General features: G+C 52.4%; 1 protein-coding gene across 2 annotated transcripts in view; it reads left to right on the plus strand.

The window, feature by feature from the left end:
• Nucleotides 1–16057, plus strand: part of LOC139555966 (zinc finger protein DPF3) — a 60965-nt gene that overhangs the window by 25961 nt on the left and 18947 nt on the right. For both annotated transcript variants that reach the window (XM_071369388.1, XM_071369389.1), the window contains exons 2-5: nt 183–343; nt 2518–2625; nt 15141–15274; nt 15544–15636. In XM_071369388.1, coding sequence (XP_071225489.1) covers nt 183–343; nt 2518–2625; nt 15141–15274; nt 15544–15636 — 496 coding nt within the window. The remainder of the gene's footprint in view (nt 1–182; nt 344–2517; nt 2626–15140; nt 15275–15543; nt 15637–16057) is intronic.

Here is a 16057-nt window from a genome sequence, read left to right on the forward strand (position 1 = left end):
CTCTGGTAACCAGTTTATAATAGCAATAAGGCACCTCTGGGGTTTGTGGCTGTATCCACACCTTCTCGTGCCATATTGATTAATTATAAGCTACTATATTCATCTGCCACTTGTTGCTTGTCTATGTGCCTGCTAGGTTGTAGTATAACTCGTATGCTAATCAGCCTCTTGTGTTTATACAGGCTAGGTGACCAGTTCTACCGGGAGGCCATAGAACACTGTCGCAGCTACAACGCCCGCCTGTGTGCCGAGCGGTCCGTCCGCATGCCCTTCCTGGACAACCAAACTGGCGTGGCCCAGAACAACTGCTACATCTGGATGGAACAGCGCCACCGCGAGCCAGGTGGGTGTACTGCAGGGCAGAGTAGCAAAATGGCACACACACACACACAGCCGCAGACACACACACACACACACAAAGTCAGAATAAATAGATATAATGAAAGCCGGCAGGCCACAAAGGATAGGGTGTGGTCCCAGGGCCCAGCATGCTAGATTAAGGGAGAGGCTATTGGCCCAGTATGCTAGATAAAGGGAGAGGCTATTGGCCCAGTATGCTAGATAAAGGGAGAGGCTATTGGCCCAGTATGCTAAATTAAGGGACAGGCTATTGGCTCATCATGCTAGATAAAGGGAGAGGCTATTGGTCCAGTATGCTAGATAAAGGGAGAGGCTATTGGTCCAGTATGCTAGATAAAGGGAGAGGCTATTGGCTCATCATGCTAGATAAAGGGAGAGGCTATTGGCCCAGCATGCTAAATTAAGGGACAGGCTATTGGCTCATCATGCTAGATTAAGGGAGAGGCTATTGGCCCAGTATGCTAGATAAAGGGAGAGGCTATTGGTCCAGTATGCTAGATAAAGGGAGAGGCTATTGGTCCAGTATGCTAGATAAAGGGACAGGCTATTGGCTCATCATGCTAGATAAAGGGAGAGGCTATTGGCTCATCATGCTAGATAAAGGGAGAGGCTATTGGCCCAGCATGCTAGATAAAGGGAGAGGCTATTGGTCCAGTATGCTAGATAAAGGGAGAGGCTATTGGTCCAGTATGCTAGATTAAGGGACAGGCTATTGGCTCATCATGCTAGATAAAGGGAGAGGCTATTGGCTCATCATGCTAGATAAAGGGAGAGGCTATTGGTCCAGTATGCTAGATAAAGGGAGAGGCTATTGGTCCAGTATGCTAGATAAAGGGAGAGGCTATTGGTCCAGTATGTTAGATAAAGGGAGAGACTATTAGCCCAGCATGCTAGATAAAGGGAGAGGCTATTGGCTCATCATGCTAGATAAAGGGAGAGGCTATTGGTCCAGTATGCTAGATTAAGGGACAGGCTATTGGCTCATCATGCTAGATAAAGGGAGAGGCTATTGGTCCAGTATGCTAGATAAAGGGAGAGGCTATTGGCTCATCATGCTAGATAAAGGGAGAGGCTATTGGTCCAGTATGCTAGATAAAGGGAGAGGCTATTGGCCCAGCATGCTAGATAAAGGGAGAGGCTATTGGTCCAGTATGTTAGATAAAGGGAGAGGCTATTGGCTCATCATGCTAGATAAAGGGAGAGGCTATTGGCTCATCATGCTAGATAAAGGGAGAGGCTATTGGTCCAGTATGCTAGATAAAGGGAGAGGCTATTGGCTCATCATGCTAGATAAAGGGAGAGGCTATTGGCTCATCATGCTAGATAAAGGGAGAGGCTATTGGCCCAGCATGCTAGATAAAGGGAGAGGCTATTGGCTCATCATGCTAGATAAAGGGAGAGGCTATTGGCTCATCATGCTAGATAAAGGGAGAGGCTATTGGTCCAGTATGCTAGATAAAGGGAGAGGCTATTGGCTCAGCATGCTAGATAAAGGGAGAGGCTTTTGGCCCAGTATGCTAGATAAAGGGAGAGGCTATTGGTCCAGTATGCTAGATAAAGGGAGAGGCTATTGGCTCAGCATGCTAGATAAAGGGAGAGGCTATTGGCTCAGCATGCTAGATAAAGGGAGAGGCTTTTGGCTCAGCATGCTAGATAAAGGGAGAGGCTATTGGTCCAGTATGCTAGATTAAGGGAGAGGCTATTGGCTCATCATGCTAGATAAAGGGAGAGGCTATTGGCCCAGCATGCTAGATAAAGGGAGAGGCTATTGGTCCAGTATGCTAGATTAAGGGAGAGGCTATTGGCTCATCATGCTAGATAAAGGGAGAGGCTATTGGTCCAGTATGCTAGATAAAGGGAGAGGCTATTGGTGTCCAGCTCTTAGTAAACATCATATTGTTCCCTCTGGCTCAATGGACGGCTGGCCATCTGCAGACTGTAAAGAGATACCTGCAAGGCCTCCTGGGTCTCAGGTCAAATCAGGAAACAGGAATGCAATGGACAGGCTACTAAGGAGTTATCTGGAGGTTATTTCAGTGAGGTGTATGTTACACTGTATGTATATTTGTTAAATGTTTTTTGTTGTTCTGACGTGTGTGTGTGTGTGTGTGTGTGTGTGTGTGTGTGTGTGTGTGTGTGTGTGTGTGTGTGTGTTAGGTGTGGCTGCTGGACAGATGTATACGTACCCTGCACGGTGTTGGAGGAAGAAGAGGAGGCTCCACCCCCCTATGGACCCTCAGCTACGCCTCTGTGAACTACGACTGGGTAAGAAAATAACACCTCTCTCTCTCTCTCTCTCTCTCCCTCTCCGTCTCTCCCTCCCTCGCTCCCTCTCCCTCCCTCTCTCCCTCTCCGTCTCTCTCTCTCATTCCCTCCCTCGCTCCCTCTCCGTCTCTCTCTCTCTCCCTCCCTCCCTCGCTCCCTCTCCCTCCCTCTCTCCCTCTCCGTCTCTCTCTCTCATTCCCTCCCTCGCTCCCTCTCCGTCTCTCTCTCTCATTCCCTCCCTCGCTCCCTCTCCGTCTCTCTCTTCCTCCCTTGCTCCCTCTCCGTCTCTCTCACCCTCCCTCGCTCCCTCTCTCTCTCTCTCTCTCCCTCCCTCGTTCCCTCTCCGTCTCTCTCACCCTCCCTTGCTCCCTCTCTGTCTCTCTCTCTCTCCCTCCCTCGTTCCCTCTCTCTCTCTCTCCCTCCCTCGTTCCCTCTCCGTCTCTCTCACTCTCCCTCCCTCGTTCCCTCTCCGTTTCTCTACCCCCCCTCCCTCGCTCCCTCTCCCCCTCTCTCGCTCCCTCTCCCTCTCCCCCTCTCCGTCTCTCTCTTTCACCAACACTGGTTACACACAAATGCATGCACTTCGTCAGACACTACACAATCACGTAGACACACATTCCTGGTTCCCCCTCGTCAGTCTGTTCTGCCCCTATAGCTACAGAGTGGCCTTAGCCTCAGCGCTAACGTTAGCTATCTGAACATCTGGCTCTGGTTAGCCTCTCTCTCCAGGTTCTCTCTCTCTGCCTGAATCAATGCCTCCTCTTTCTTTCCTCTAGGACACACACACACACACACACACACACACACACACACACACACACACACACACACACACACACACACACACACACACACACACACACACACACACACACACACACACACACACACACACACACTCCTCCACCTCTCTTACATTCTCACTCACGCATGGACAAATGATTAGAGGGGCCCAGTATAGGTTGTTCCTGTGCCTCAGCTAAGGAGAGGGTCCTAACCCTAATGCAAGACCACTGAGATAGTTATACAGGCTAGTAGAGGAACGCCAGGGGAACCTGATCAGAGATAGTTATAAAGACTAGTAGAAGAACGCCAGGGGAACCTGATAAGAGATAGTTATACAGGCTAGTAGAGGAACGCCAGGGGAACCTGATCAGAGATAGTTATAAAGGATAGTAGAGGAACCCCCAGGGGAACCTGATCAGAGATAGTTATAAAGACTAGTGTGACCCTAGACTACCAGACCATGTGACTGACCCAAGACTACCAGACCATGTGACCCTAGACTACCAGACCATGTGACTGACCCTAGACTACCAGACCATGTGACCCTAGACTACCAGACCATGTGACCCTAGACTACCAGACCATGTGACCCCAGACTACCAGACCATGTGACCCCAGACTACCAGACCATGTGACCCTAGACTACCAGACCATGTGACCCTAGACTACCAGACCATGTGACCCAAGACTACCAGACCATGTGACCCTAGACTACCAGACCATGTGACCCCAGACTACCAGACCATGTGACCCCAGACTACCAGACCATGTGACCCCAGACTACCAGACCATGTGACCCTAGACTACCAGACCATGTGACTGACCCTAGACTACCAGACCATGTGACCCTAGACTACCAGACCATGTGACCCTAGACTACCAGACCATGTGACCCTAGACTACCAGACCATGTGACCCTAGACTACCAGACCATGTGACCCTAGACTACCAGACCATGTGACCCTAGACTACCAGACCATGTGACCCTAGACTACCAGACCATGTGACCCTAGACTACCAGACCATGTGACCCTAGACTACCAGACCATGTGACCCCAGACTACCAGACCATGTGACCCTAGACTACCAGACCATGTGACCCTAGACTACAGACAGACAGACAGACAGACAGACAGACAGACAGACAGACAGACAGACAGACAGACAGACAGTATACTAACCATAGAACACTGACTACAACACAAAGCTGTATGTATACAATGGTATGGGAAACACTGCCTCCTCCACCCTCCACAATGGTATGGGAAACACTACCTCCACCCTCCCCAATGGTATGGGAAACACTACCTCCACCCTCCCCAATGGTATGGGAAACACTACCTCCCCAATGGTATGGGAAACACTGCCTCCACCCTCCCCAATGGTATGGGAAACACTACCTCCACCCTCCACAATGGTATGGGAAACACTGCCTCCTCCACCCTCCCCAATGGCATGGGAAACACTACCTCCACCCTCCCCAATGGTATGGGAAACACTACCTCCACCCTCCCCAATGGTATGGGAAACACTACCTCCACCCTCCCCAATGGTATGGGAAACACTACCTCCCCAATGGTATGGGAAACACTACCTCCTCCCTCCCCAATGGCATGGGAAACACTACCTCCACCCTCCCCAATGGTATGGGAAACACTGCCTCCACCCTCCCCAATGGTATGGGAAACACTACCTCCACCCTCCCCAATGGTATGGGAAACACTACCTCCTCCCTCCCCAATGGCATGGGAAACACTACCTCCACCCTCCCCAATGGCATGGGAAACACTACCTCCACCCTCCCCAATGGTATGGGAAACACTACCTCCCAATGGTATGGGAAACACTGCCTCCACCCTCCCCAATGGTATGGGAAACACTACCTCCCCAATGGTATGGGAAACACTACCTCCACCCTCCCCAATGGCATGGGAAACACTACCTCCACCCTCCCCAATGGCATGGGAAACACTACCTCCACCCTCCACAATGGCATGGGAAACACTACCTCCACCCTCCCCAATGGTATTGGAAACGTTACCTCCACCCTCCCCAATGGTATGGGAAACACTACCTCCACCCTCCCCAATGGCATGGGAAACACTACCTCCTCCCTCCACAATGGTATGGGAAACACTACCTCCACCCTCCCCAATGGCATGGGAAACACTGCCTCCACCCTCCCCAATGGTATGGGAAACACTACCTCAACCCTCCACAATGGTATGGGAAACACTACCTCCACCCTCCACAATGGTATGGGAAACACTACCTCCCCAATGGTATGGGAAACACTACCTCCACCCTCCACAATGGTATGGGAAACACTACCTCCCCAATGGTATGGGAAACACTACCTCCTCCCTCCCCAATGGTATGGGAAACACTGCCTCCACCTTCCCCAATGGTATGGGAAACACTGCCTCCACCCTCCCCAATGGTATGGGAAACACTACCTCCACCCTCCCCAATGGTATGGGAAACACAACAGTACCCTGGCAACAGTACGCTGACAACAGTACGCTGGCAACAGTATGCTGACAACAGTACCCTGACAACAGTACGCTGACAACAGTACCCTGACAACAGTACGCTGACCACAGTACGCTGACAATAGCACACTGACAACAGCACCCTGACAACAGCACCCTGACAACAGTACGCTGACAACAGTACCCTGACAACAGTACGCTGACAACAGTACACTGACAACAGTACCCTGACAACAGCACCCTGACAACAGTACGCTGACAACAGTACCCTGACAGCAGTACCCTGACAGCAGTACGCTGACAACAGTACGCTGACAACAGTACGCTGACAACAGTACCCTGGCAACAGTACGCTGACAACAGTACGCTGGCAACAGTACGCTGACAACAGTACCCTGACAACAGTACGCTGACAACAGTACCCTGACAACAGTACGCTGACCACAGTACGCTGACAATAGCACACTGACAACAGCACCCTGACAACAGCACCCTGACAACAGCACCCTGACAACAGTACCCTGACAACAGTACGCTGACAACAGTACACTGACAACAGTACCCTGACAACAGTACGCTGACAACAGTACGCTGACAACAGTACGCTGACAACAGTACCCTGACAACAGTACCCTGACAACAGTACGCTGACAACAGTACCCTGACAACAGTACGCTGACAACAGTACGCTGACAACAGTACGCTGACAACAGTACCCTGACAACAGTACCCTGACAACAGTACCCTGACAACAGTACGCTGACAACAGTACCCTGACAACAGTACGCTGACAACAATACGCTGACAACAGTACGCTGACAACAGTACCCTGACAACAATACCTTGGCAACAGTACCCTAACAACAGTACCCTGACAACAGTACGCTGACAACAGTACCCTGACAACAATACCTTGGCAACAGTACCCTAACAACAGTACCCTGACAACAGTACCCTGACAACAGTACGCTGACAACAGTACCCTGACAACAGTACGCTGACAACAGTACCCTGACAACAGTACCCTAACAACAGTACCCTGACAACAGTACCCTGACAACAGTACGCTGACAACAGTACGCTGACAACAGTACCCTGACAACAGTACCCTGACAACAGTACCCTAACAACAGTACCCTGACAGCAGTACCCTAACAACAGTACCCTGACAACAGTATGCTGACTGAACTACTGATATGAATCATAATATCAAGAGACAGGAATGTAACAGTACCTCTCCTGGGCTTTAGGATACGCACCGTGTTTATTCAGTGTTTCCCGTCTGGGGGGGGGGGGGGGAGAGAGGGCAGTGGAGAACAGAGGAGAGGAAAGGAGAAGGGATGAGAGGAGAGGAGAGAAGAGGGCAGGGGAGAAAAGAGGAGAGGGGAGAACAGAGGAGAGGAAAGGAGAAGGGATGAGAGGAGAGGAGAGAAGAGGGCAGGGGAGAAAAGAGGAGAGGGGAGAACAGAGGAGAGGAAAAAAGGAGAAGGGATGAGAGGAGAACAGAGGAAAGTAGAGGAGAGGAGAGGGCAGGGGAGAACAGAGGGGAGGAGGAGAGGGGAGAACAGAGGAGAGGAAAGGGGAGGAGGGGAGTGGAGAACAGAAGAGAGAAGAGGGCAGGGGAGAACAGAAGAGAGGAGAGGAGGAGGGGAGGGGAGGGGAAAACAGAGGAGGGGAGAGGAGAACAGAACAGAGAAGAGGGCAGGGGAGAACGGAGGAGAGGAGAAGAGAGGGGAGGAGGAGGGGAGGGGAGGGGAAAACAGAGGAGGGGAGAGGAGAACAGAACAGAGAAGAGGGCAGGGGAGAACAGAGGAGAGGAGAGGAGAGGAGAGGAGAGGAGAGGAGAGGAGAGGAGAGGAGAGTGGCTTTGGACCATTCTGCCCTGGTCCTATTGGGTTGAGTGACAGTACAGAGCCGTAAAGGTTCTGAAGGGGAGATACACAGCATGAGTAATCTGTAGCTAGCTACCTCATTGCTTTCTGCTCTGCTACCCTCCTCCCCCTCTCTCAGGGAACAACAGCAGAGGGAGGGGGAGAAGGGGAAAGGAGGAGAGAGCTAGGGGAAGGCGGAGGCAGGGCGGGAGGATGTGTCTCGTCAAAGTCAACCTAGCTACAGCAGACACAAAGAGAGGGGGAGGAGGGAAGAAATGGAGTGAGGGAGAGAGAGGGAAGATTAACCTTGCTTCTGCTATTAATAACAGATGCATCCTCCCTTCATCCCTCTATCTTCTTTATTATAAACTATACAACAGGAAGGAAGCAGAGATTATCCTCTCACTACTCAGTATATCTCCACGGAAATGAAAGAGAAAGAGGGGGGAGTGATAAAGGGGGGAGAGAGGGAGAGGGAGCGAAAGGGAGAGATAAATAGAGAGAGTGAGGTACTGCATGCAATTAGACAAGTGAATAGAGAGGGAAAGAATATATTTATTTGGCTGTAGGAAGAGGGGGAGGAGGGAGTTTAGAAGAAGAGGGGGAGGAGGAGGTTAGAAGAAGAGGGGGAGGAGGGAGGTTAGAAGAAGAGGGGGAGGAGGGAGTTTAGAAGAAGAGGGAGAGGAGGAGGTTAGAAGAGGGGAGGAGGGAGGTTAGAAGAAGAGGGAGAGGAGGGAGGTTAGAAGAGGGGGAGGAGGGGGAGGTTAGAAGAAGAGGGAGAGGAGGGAGTTAGAAGAGGGAGGGGAGGAGAAAAGAAGAAGAGGGGGAGGGGGAAGGTTAGAAGAGGGGGAGGAGGGAGGTTAGAAGAAGAGGGGGAGGAGGGAGGTTAGAAGAAGAGGGGGAGGAGGGAGGTTAGAAGAAGAGGGAGAGGAGGGAGGTTAGAAGAAGAGGGGGAGGAGGGAGGTTAGAAGAAGAGGGGGAGGAGGGAGTTTAGAAGAAGAGGGGGAGGAGGGAGTTTAGAAGAAGAGGGGGAGGAGGGAGTTTAGAAGAAGAGGGGGAGGAGGGAGTTTAGAAGAAGAGGGAGAGGAGGGAGGTTAGAAGAAGAGGGGGAGGAGGGAGTTTAGAAGAAGAGGGAGAGGAGGGAGGTTAGAAGAAGAGGGAGAGGAGGAGGTTAGAAGAGGGGAGGAGGGAGGTTAGAAGAAGAGGGAGAGGAGGGAGGTTAGAAGAAGAGGGAGAGGAGGGAGGTTAGAAGAGGGGGAGGAGGAGGGAGGTTAGAAGAAGAGGGAGAGGAGGGAGGTTAGAAGAAGAGGGGGAGGAGGGAGGTTAGAAGAAGAGGGGGAGGAGGGAGTTTAGAAGAAGAGGGAGAGGAGGGAGGTTAGAAGAAGAGGGGGAGGAGGGAGGTTAGAAGAAGAGGGGGAGGAGGGAGTTTAGAAGAAGAGGGAGAGGAGGAGGTTAGAAGAGGGGAGGAGGGAGGTTAGAAGAAGAGGGAGAGGAGGGAGGTTAGAAGAGGGGGAGGAGGAGGAGGTTAGAAGAAGAGGGAGAGGAGGGAGTTAGAAGAGGGAGGGGAGGAGAAAAGAAGAAGAGGGGGAGGAGGAAGGTTAGAAGAGGGGGAGGAGGGAGGTTAGAAGAAGAGGGGGAGGAGGGAGGTTAGAAGAAGAGGGGGAGGAGGGAGGTTAGAAGAAGAGAGGGAGGAGGGAGGTTAGAAGAAGAGGGGGAGGAGGGGGAGGTTAGAAGAAGAGGGGGAGGAGGGGGGTTAGAAGAAGAGGGGGAGGAGGGGGAGGTTAGAAGAAGAGGGGGAGGAGGAAGGTTAGAAGAAGAGAGGGAGGAGGGGGAGGTTAGAAGAAGAGGGGGAGGAGGGGGAGGTTAGAAGAAGAGGGGGAGGAGGGAGGTTAGAAGAAGAGAGGGAGGAGGGGGAGGTTAGAAGAAGAGGGGGAGGAGGGAGGTTAGAAGAAGAGGGGGAGGAGGGAGGTTAGAAGAAGAGAGGGAGGAGGGAGGTTAGAAGAAGAGGGGGAGGAGGGGGAGGTTAGAAGAAGAGGGGGAGGAGGGAGTTTAGAAGAAGAGGGGGAGGAGGGAGTTAGAAGAGGGAGGGGAGGAGAAAAGAAGAAGAGGGGGAGGAGGAAGGTTAGAAAAAGAGGGGGAGGAGGGAGGTTAGAAGAAGAGGGGGAGGAGGGAGTTTAGAAGAAGAGGGGGAGGAGGGAGTTTAGAAGAAGAGGGGGAGGAGGGAGTTTAGAAGAAGAGGGAGAGGAGGGAGGTTAGAAGAAGAGGGGGAGGAGGGAGTTTAGAAGAAGAGGGAGAGGAGGAGGTTAGAAGAAGAGGGAGAGGAGGGAGGTTAGAAGAAGAGGGGGAGGAGGGCGGTTAGAAGAAGAGGGGGAGGAGGGAGGTTAGAAGAAGAGGGAGAGGAGGGAGGTTAGAAGAAGAGGGGGAGGAGGGAGGTTAGAAGAAGAGGGGGAGGAGGGAGGTTAGAAGAAGAGGGGGAGGAGGGAGGTTAGAAGAAGAGAGGGAAGAGGGGGAGGTTAGAAGAAGAGGGGGAGGAGGGAGGTTAGAAGAAGAGGGGGAGGAGGGAGGTTAGAAGAAGAGAGGGAGGAGGGAGGTTAGAAGAAGAGGGGGAGGAGGGGGAGGTTAGAAGAAGAGGGGGAGGAGGGAGTTTAGAAGAAGAGGGGGAGGAGGGAGTTAGAAGAGGGAGGGGAGGAGAAAAGAAGAAGAGGGGGAGGAGGAAGGTTAGAAAAAGAGGGGGAGGAGGGAGGTTAGAAGAAGAGGGGGAGGAGGGAGTTTAGAAGAAGAGGGGGAGGAGGGAGTTTAGAAGAAGAGGGGGAGGAGGGAGTTTAGAAGAAGAGGGAGAGGAGGGAGGTTAGAAGAAGAGGGGGAGGAGGGAGTTTAGAAGAAGAGGGAGAGGAGGAGGTTAGAAGAGGGGAGGAGGGAGATTAGAAGAAGAGGGAGAGGAGGGAGGTTAGAAGAGGGGGAGGAGGGGGAGGTTAGAAGAAGAGGGAGAGGAGGGAGTTAGAAGAGGGAGGGGAGGAGAAAAGAAGAAGAGGGGCAGGAGGAAGGTTAGAAGAGGGGGAGGAGGAATGTTAGAAGAAGAGGGGGAGGAGGGAGGTTAGAAGAAGAGGGGGAGGAGGGAGGTTAGAAGAAGGAGGGAGGTTAGAAGAAGAGGGGGAGGAGGGGGAGGTTAGAAGAAGAGGGGGAGGAGGGAGGTTAGACGAAGAGGGGGAGGAAGGGGAGGTTAGAAGAAGAGGGGGAGGAGGGAGGTTAGAAGAAGAGAGGGAGGAGGGGGAGATTAGAAGAAGAGGGGGAGGAGGGAGGTTAGAAGAAGAGGGGGAGGAGGGAGGTTAGAAGAAGAGAGGGAGGAGGGAGGTTAGAAGAAGAGAGGGAGGAGGGAGGTTAGAAGAAGAGGGGGAGGAGGGGGAGGTTAGAAGAAGAGGGAGAGGAGGGAGGTTAGAAGAAGAGGGGGAGGAGGGAGTTAGAAGAGGGAGGGGAGGAGAAAAGAAGAAGAGGGGGAGGAGGAAGGTTAGAAAAAGAGGGGGAGGAGGGAGGTTAGAAGAAGAGGGAGAGGAGGGAGGTTAGAAGAAGAGGGGGAGGAGGAGGTTAGAAGAAGAGGGGGAGGAGGGAGGTTAGAAGAAGAGGGGGAGGAGGAGGTTAGAAGAAGAAGGGGAGGAGGGAGGTTAGAAGAAGAGGGGGAGGAGGGAGGTTAGAAGAAGAGGGGGAGGAGGAGGTTAGAAGAAGAGGGAGAGGAGGGAGGTTAGAAGAAGAGGGGGAGGAGGAGGTTAGAAGAAGAGGGAGAGGAGGGAGGTTAGAAGAAGAGGGAGAGGAGGGAGGTTAGAAGAAGAGGGGGAGGAGGAGGTTAGAAGAAGAGGGAGAGGAGGTTAGAAGAAGAGGGAGAGGAGGGAGGTTAGAAGAAGAGGGGGTGGAGGAGGTTAGAAGAAGAGGGGGAGGAGGGAGGTTAGAAGAAGAGGGGGAGGAGGGAGGTTAGAAGAAGAGGGGGAGGAGGAGGTTAGAAGAAGAGGGGGAGGAGGGAGGTTAGAAGAAGAGGGGGAGGAGGGAGGTTAGAAGAAGAGGGAGAGGAGGGAGGTTAGAAGAAGAGGGGGAGGAGGAGGTTAGAAGAAGAGGGGGAGGAGGGAGTTTAGAAGAAGAGGGAGAGGAGGGAGGTTAGAAGAAGAGGGGGAGGAGGGAGGTTAGAAGAAGAGGGGGAGGAGGGATGTTAGAAGAAGAGGGAGAGGAGGGAGGTTAGAAGAAGAGGGGGAGGAGGAGGTTAGAAGAAGAGGGGGATGAGGGAGGTTAGAAGAAGAGGGGGAGGAGGGAGGTTAGAAGAAGAGGGAGAGGAGGGAGGTTAGAAGAAGAGGGGGAGGAGGTTAGAAGAAGAGGGGGATGAGGGAGGTAGAAGAGGGAGGGGAGGAGAAAAGAAGAAGAGGGGGAGGAGGAAGGTTAGAAGAGGGGGATGAGGGAGGTTAGAAGAAGAGGGGGAGGAGGGAGGTTAGAAGAAGAGGGGGAGAAGGGAGGTTAGAAGAAGAGGGGGAGGAGGGAGGTTAGAAGAAGAGGGAGAGGAGGGAGGTTAGAAGAAGAGGGGGAGGAGGGAGTTTAGAAGAAGAGGGGGAGGAGGGAGTTTAGAAGAAGAGGGAGAGGAGGAGGTTAGAAGAGGGGAGGAGGGAGGTTAGAAGAAGAGGGAGAGGAGGGAGGTTAGAAGAGGGGGAGGAGGGGGAGGTTAGAAGAAGAGGGAGAGGAGGGAGTTAGAAGAGGGAGGGGAGGAGAAAAGAAGAAGAGGGGGAGGAGGAAGGTTAGAAGAGGGGGAGGAGGGAGGTTAGAAGAAGAGGGGGAGGAGGGAGGTTAGAAGAAGGAGGGAGGTTAGAAGAAGAGGGGGAGGAGGGGGAGGTTAGAAGAAGAGGGGGAGGAGGGAGGTTAGAAGAAGAGAGGGAGGAGGGGGAGGTTAGAAGAAGAGGGGGAGGAGGGAGGTTAGAAGAAGAGGGGGAGGAGGGAGGTTAGAAGAAGAGAGGGAGGAGGGAGGTTAGAAGAAGAGGGGGAGGAGGGGGAGGTTAGAAGAAGAGGGGGAGGAGGGAGGTTAGAAGAAGAGGGGGAGGAGGGAGTTAGAAGAGGGAGGGGAGGAGAAAAGAAGAAGAGGGGGAGGAGGAAGGTTAGAAAAAGAGGGGGAGGAGGGAGGTTAGAAGAAGAGGGAGAGGAGGGAGGTTAGAAGAAGAGGGGGAGGAGGAGGTTAGAAGAAGAGGGGGAGGAGGGAGGTTAAAAGAAGAGGGGGAGGAGGAGGTTAGAAGAAGAGGGGGAGGAGGGAGGTTAGAAGAAGAGGGGGAGGAGGGAGGTTAGAAGAAGAGGGGGAGGAGGGAGGTTAGAAGAAGAGGGGGAGGAGGAGGTTAGAAGAAGAGGGAGAGGAGGGAGGTTAGAAGAAGAGTGAGAGGAGGGAGGTTAGAAGAAGAGGGAGAGGAGGAGGTTAGAAGAGGGGAGGAGGGAGGTTAGAAGAAGAGGGAGAGGAGGGAGGTTAGAAGAGGGGGAGGAGGGGGAGGTTAGAAGAAGAGGGAGAGGAGGGAGTTAGAAGAGGGAGGGGAGGAGAAAGAGAAGAAGAGGGGGAGGAGGAAGGTTAGAAGAGGGGGAGGAGGGAGGTTAGAAGAAGAGGGGGAGGAGGGAGGTTAGAAGAAGAGGGGGAGGAGGGAGGTTAGAAGAAGGAGGGAGGTTAGAAGAAGAGGGGGAGGAGGGGGAGGTTAGAAGAAGAGGGGGAGGAGGGAGGTTAGAAGAAGAGGGGGAGGAGGGAGGTTAGAAGAAGAGAGGGAGGAGGGAGGTTAGAAGAAGAGGGGGAGGAGGGGGAGGTTAGAAGAAGAGGGGGAGGAGGGAGGTTAGAAGAAGAGGGGGAGGAGGGAGGTTAGAAGAGGGAGGGGAGGAGAAAAGAAGAAGAGGGGGAGGAGGAAGGTTAGAAAAAGAGGGGGAGGAGGGGGAGGTTAGAAGAAGAGGGAGAGGAGGGAGGTTAGAAGAAGAGGGGGAGGAGGAGGTTAGAAGAAGAGGGGGAGGAGGGAGGTTAAAAGAAGAGGGGGAGGAGGAGGTTAGAAGAAGAGGGGGAGGAGGGAGGTTAGAAGAAGAGGGGGAGGAGGGAGGTTAGAAGAAGAGGGGGAGGAGGGAGGTTAGAAGAAGAGGGGGAGGAGGGAGGTTAGAAGAAGAGGGAGAGGAGGGAGGTTAGAAGAAGAGGGGGAGGAGGAGGTTAGAAGAAGAGGGAGAGGAGGGAGGTTAGAAGAAAAGTGAGAGGAGGGAGGTTAGAAGAAGAGGGGGAGGAGGAGGTTAGAAGAAGAGGGGGAGGAGGGAGGTTAGAAGAAGAGGGGGAGGAGGGAGGTTAGAAGAAGAGGGGGAGGAGGGAGGTTAGAAGAAGAGGGGGAGGAGGGAGGTTAGAAGAAGAGGGAGAGGAGGGAGGTTAGAAGAAGAGGGGGAGGAGAGAGGTTAGAAGAAGAGGGGGAGGAGGAAGGTTAGAAGAAGAGGGGGAGGAGGGAGGTTAGAGGAAGAGGGGGAGGAGGAAGGTTAGAAGAAGAGGGAGAGGAGGGAGGTTAGAAGAAGAGGGGGAGGAGGGAGGTTAGAAGAAGAGGGGGAGGAGGAGGTAAGAAGAAGAGGGGGAGGAGGGAGGTTAGAAGAAGAGGGGGAGGAGAGAGGTTAGAAGAGGGAGGGGAGGAGGGAGGTTAGAAGAAGAGGGGGAGGAGGAGGTAAGAAGAAGAGGGAGATGAGGGAGGTTAGAAGAGGGAGAGGAGGAGGTTAGCAGAAGAGGGGGAGGAGGTCTGAGACCTTGACCTCTGGTGGCGGCGATGAAAAATAAACAGAGTAAAGAAAACAGCCAGACCTCTCCTCCTCTCCCCTCATCCCTCTTTTATCCCCTGAACCTGGTGTATTTCATGTTTTATTGTTTCTGACTCTGACACGACCCCCATTGGTTTAGACCAATAAGAAACAGCATTGGGAAGGAGACTGGCCATTGGTGCTCTATGATCTCTCTCTCACACACACATACACACACACACACACACACACACACACACACACACACACACACACACACACACACACACACACACACACACACACACACACACACACACACACACACACACACACACACACACGCAGAGCAGCTGAGGAAGCTGTCTTATGGTAATTTAACTGAATGATACTGGCACACATTTATACCTGCTGTAAAGTGTGTATGTTACAAATACAATTTGATTTAATTAGCCACACACACACACACAGAGCTCAGAGGTGTCAGTGCTGGGCTGGCTAACCGCTAACATAACCAAAACATAAGGCACTGTTTATATCACTGAACTGTTCGCCTGGGAAGATGTGTGCTTGGTTTATACAATAGTCAATTATTCTCTCTCTCTCTCTCCCCCAGAGGCAGAGCTGGCCCCTGAGAAGGAGCCCTCCCCAGGAGAGGCCACAGCTCTGGAGACCCTGCTCAGAGGGGAGGGGCTACTGGAGAAGAAGAAAGACATCATCAAGGAGGACGAGACCCTTCTGGAGATACAGGTAATGGCAAGAGAGAGGAGACACACACAAAGAGGAAACAGTAGATGGGCCTTATTGGCATAGCATGCAGCCAAATACAATAACTTTACATTTCTTTACATTATAAGATCACACTTTCGACTGTCATGATGGAAACGCAGAGAATTCCTGATGTGTGAATTGTGTCAAATATCTACTTTCTCTCCTCTCACCTTCTGCCCCTTTTTCTGATTTCTCCTCCCCCCCGGTCCTTACCCCTTCCCCCTCCCTCCTGTGTTACTCGTCTGTAGAGGGTCTTGGAAGCAGACGAGAATGGGGACGGTTTCCATGACGACGAGGACTTTGAAGTGGACACTCCGAAGAGGAAGCAGAGGAAAGGAAGGGTGAGGGAGTCTCAGAGAAGGGTCTTCTACGACATCAAAAGGAACATCAAATTCAACATACCAATTAGGATCTGGCAAAAAAATACTTGAATCAGTTATAGAACTCATTGGCCTTTATGGTTTTGAGGGGTCCGTGTACAATGTAAAACACCAAATAATGCATGCAGAGCAGAATTAGGCCGATACCTGTTAATTATCAAAATCCAGACGAGACGTTAAATTCTACAACCACCTAAAAGGAAGCAATTCCCAAACCTTCCATAACAAAGCCATCACCTACCAAGATTAACGTGGAGAAGAGTCCCCTAAGCAAGCTGGTCCTTCACAAACACAAACATACCCCACAGAGCCCCAGTACAGCAACACAATTAGACCCAACCAAATCATGAGAAAACAAAAGGATAATTACTTGACACATTGG

This window comes from Salvelinus alpinus, chromosome 27 (genome assembly GCF_045679555.1).
Source record: "Salvelinus alpinus chromosome 27, SLU_Salpinus.1, whole genome shotgun sequence".
Classification (NCBI taxonomy): domain Eukaryota; kingdom Metazoa; phylum Chordata; class Actinopteri; order Salmoniformes; family Salmonidae; genus Salvelinus; species Salvelinus alpinus.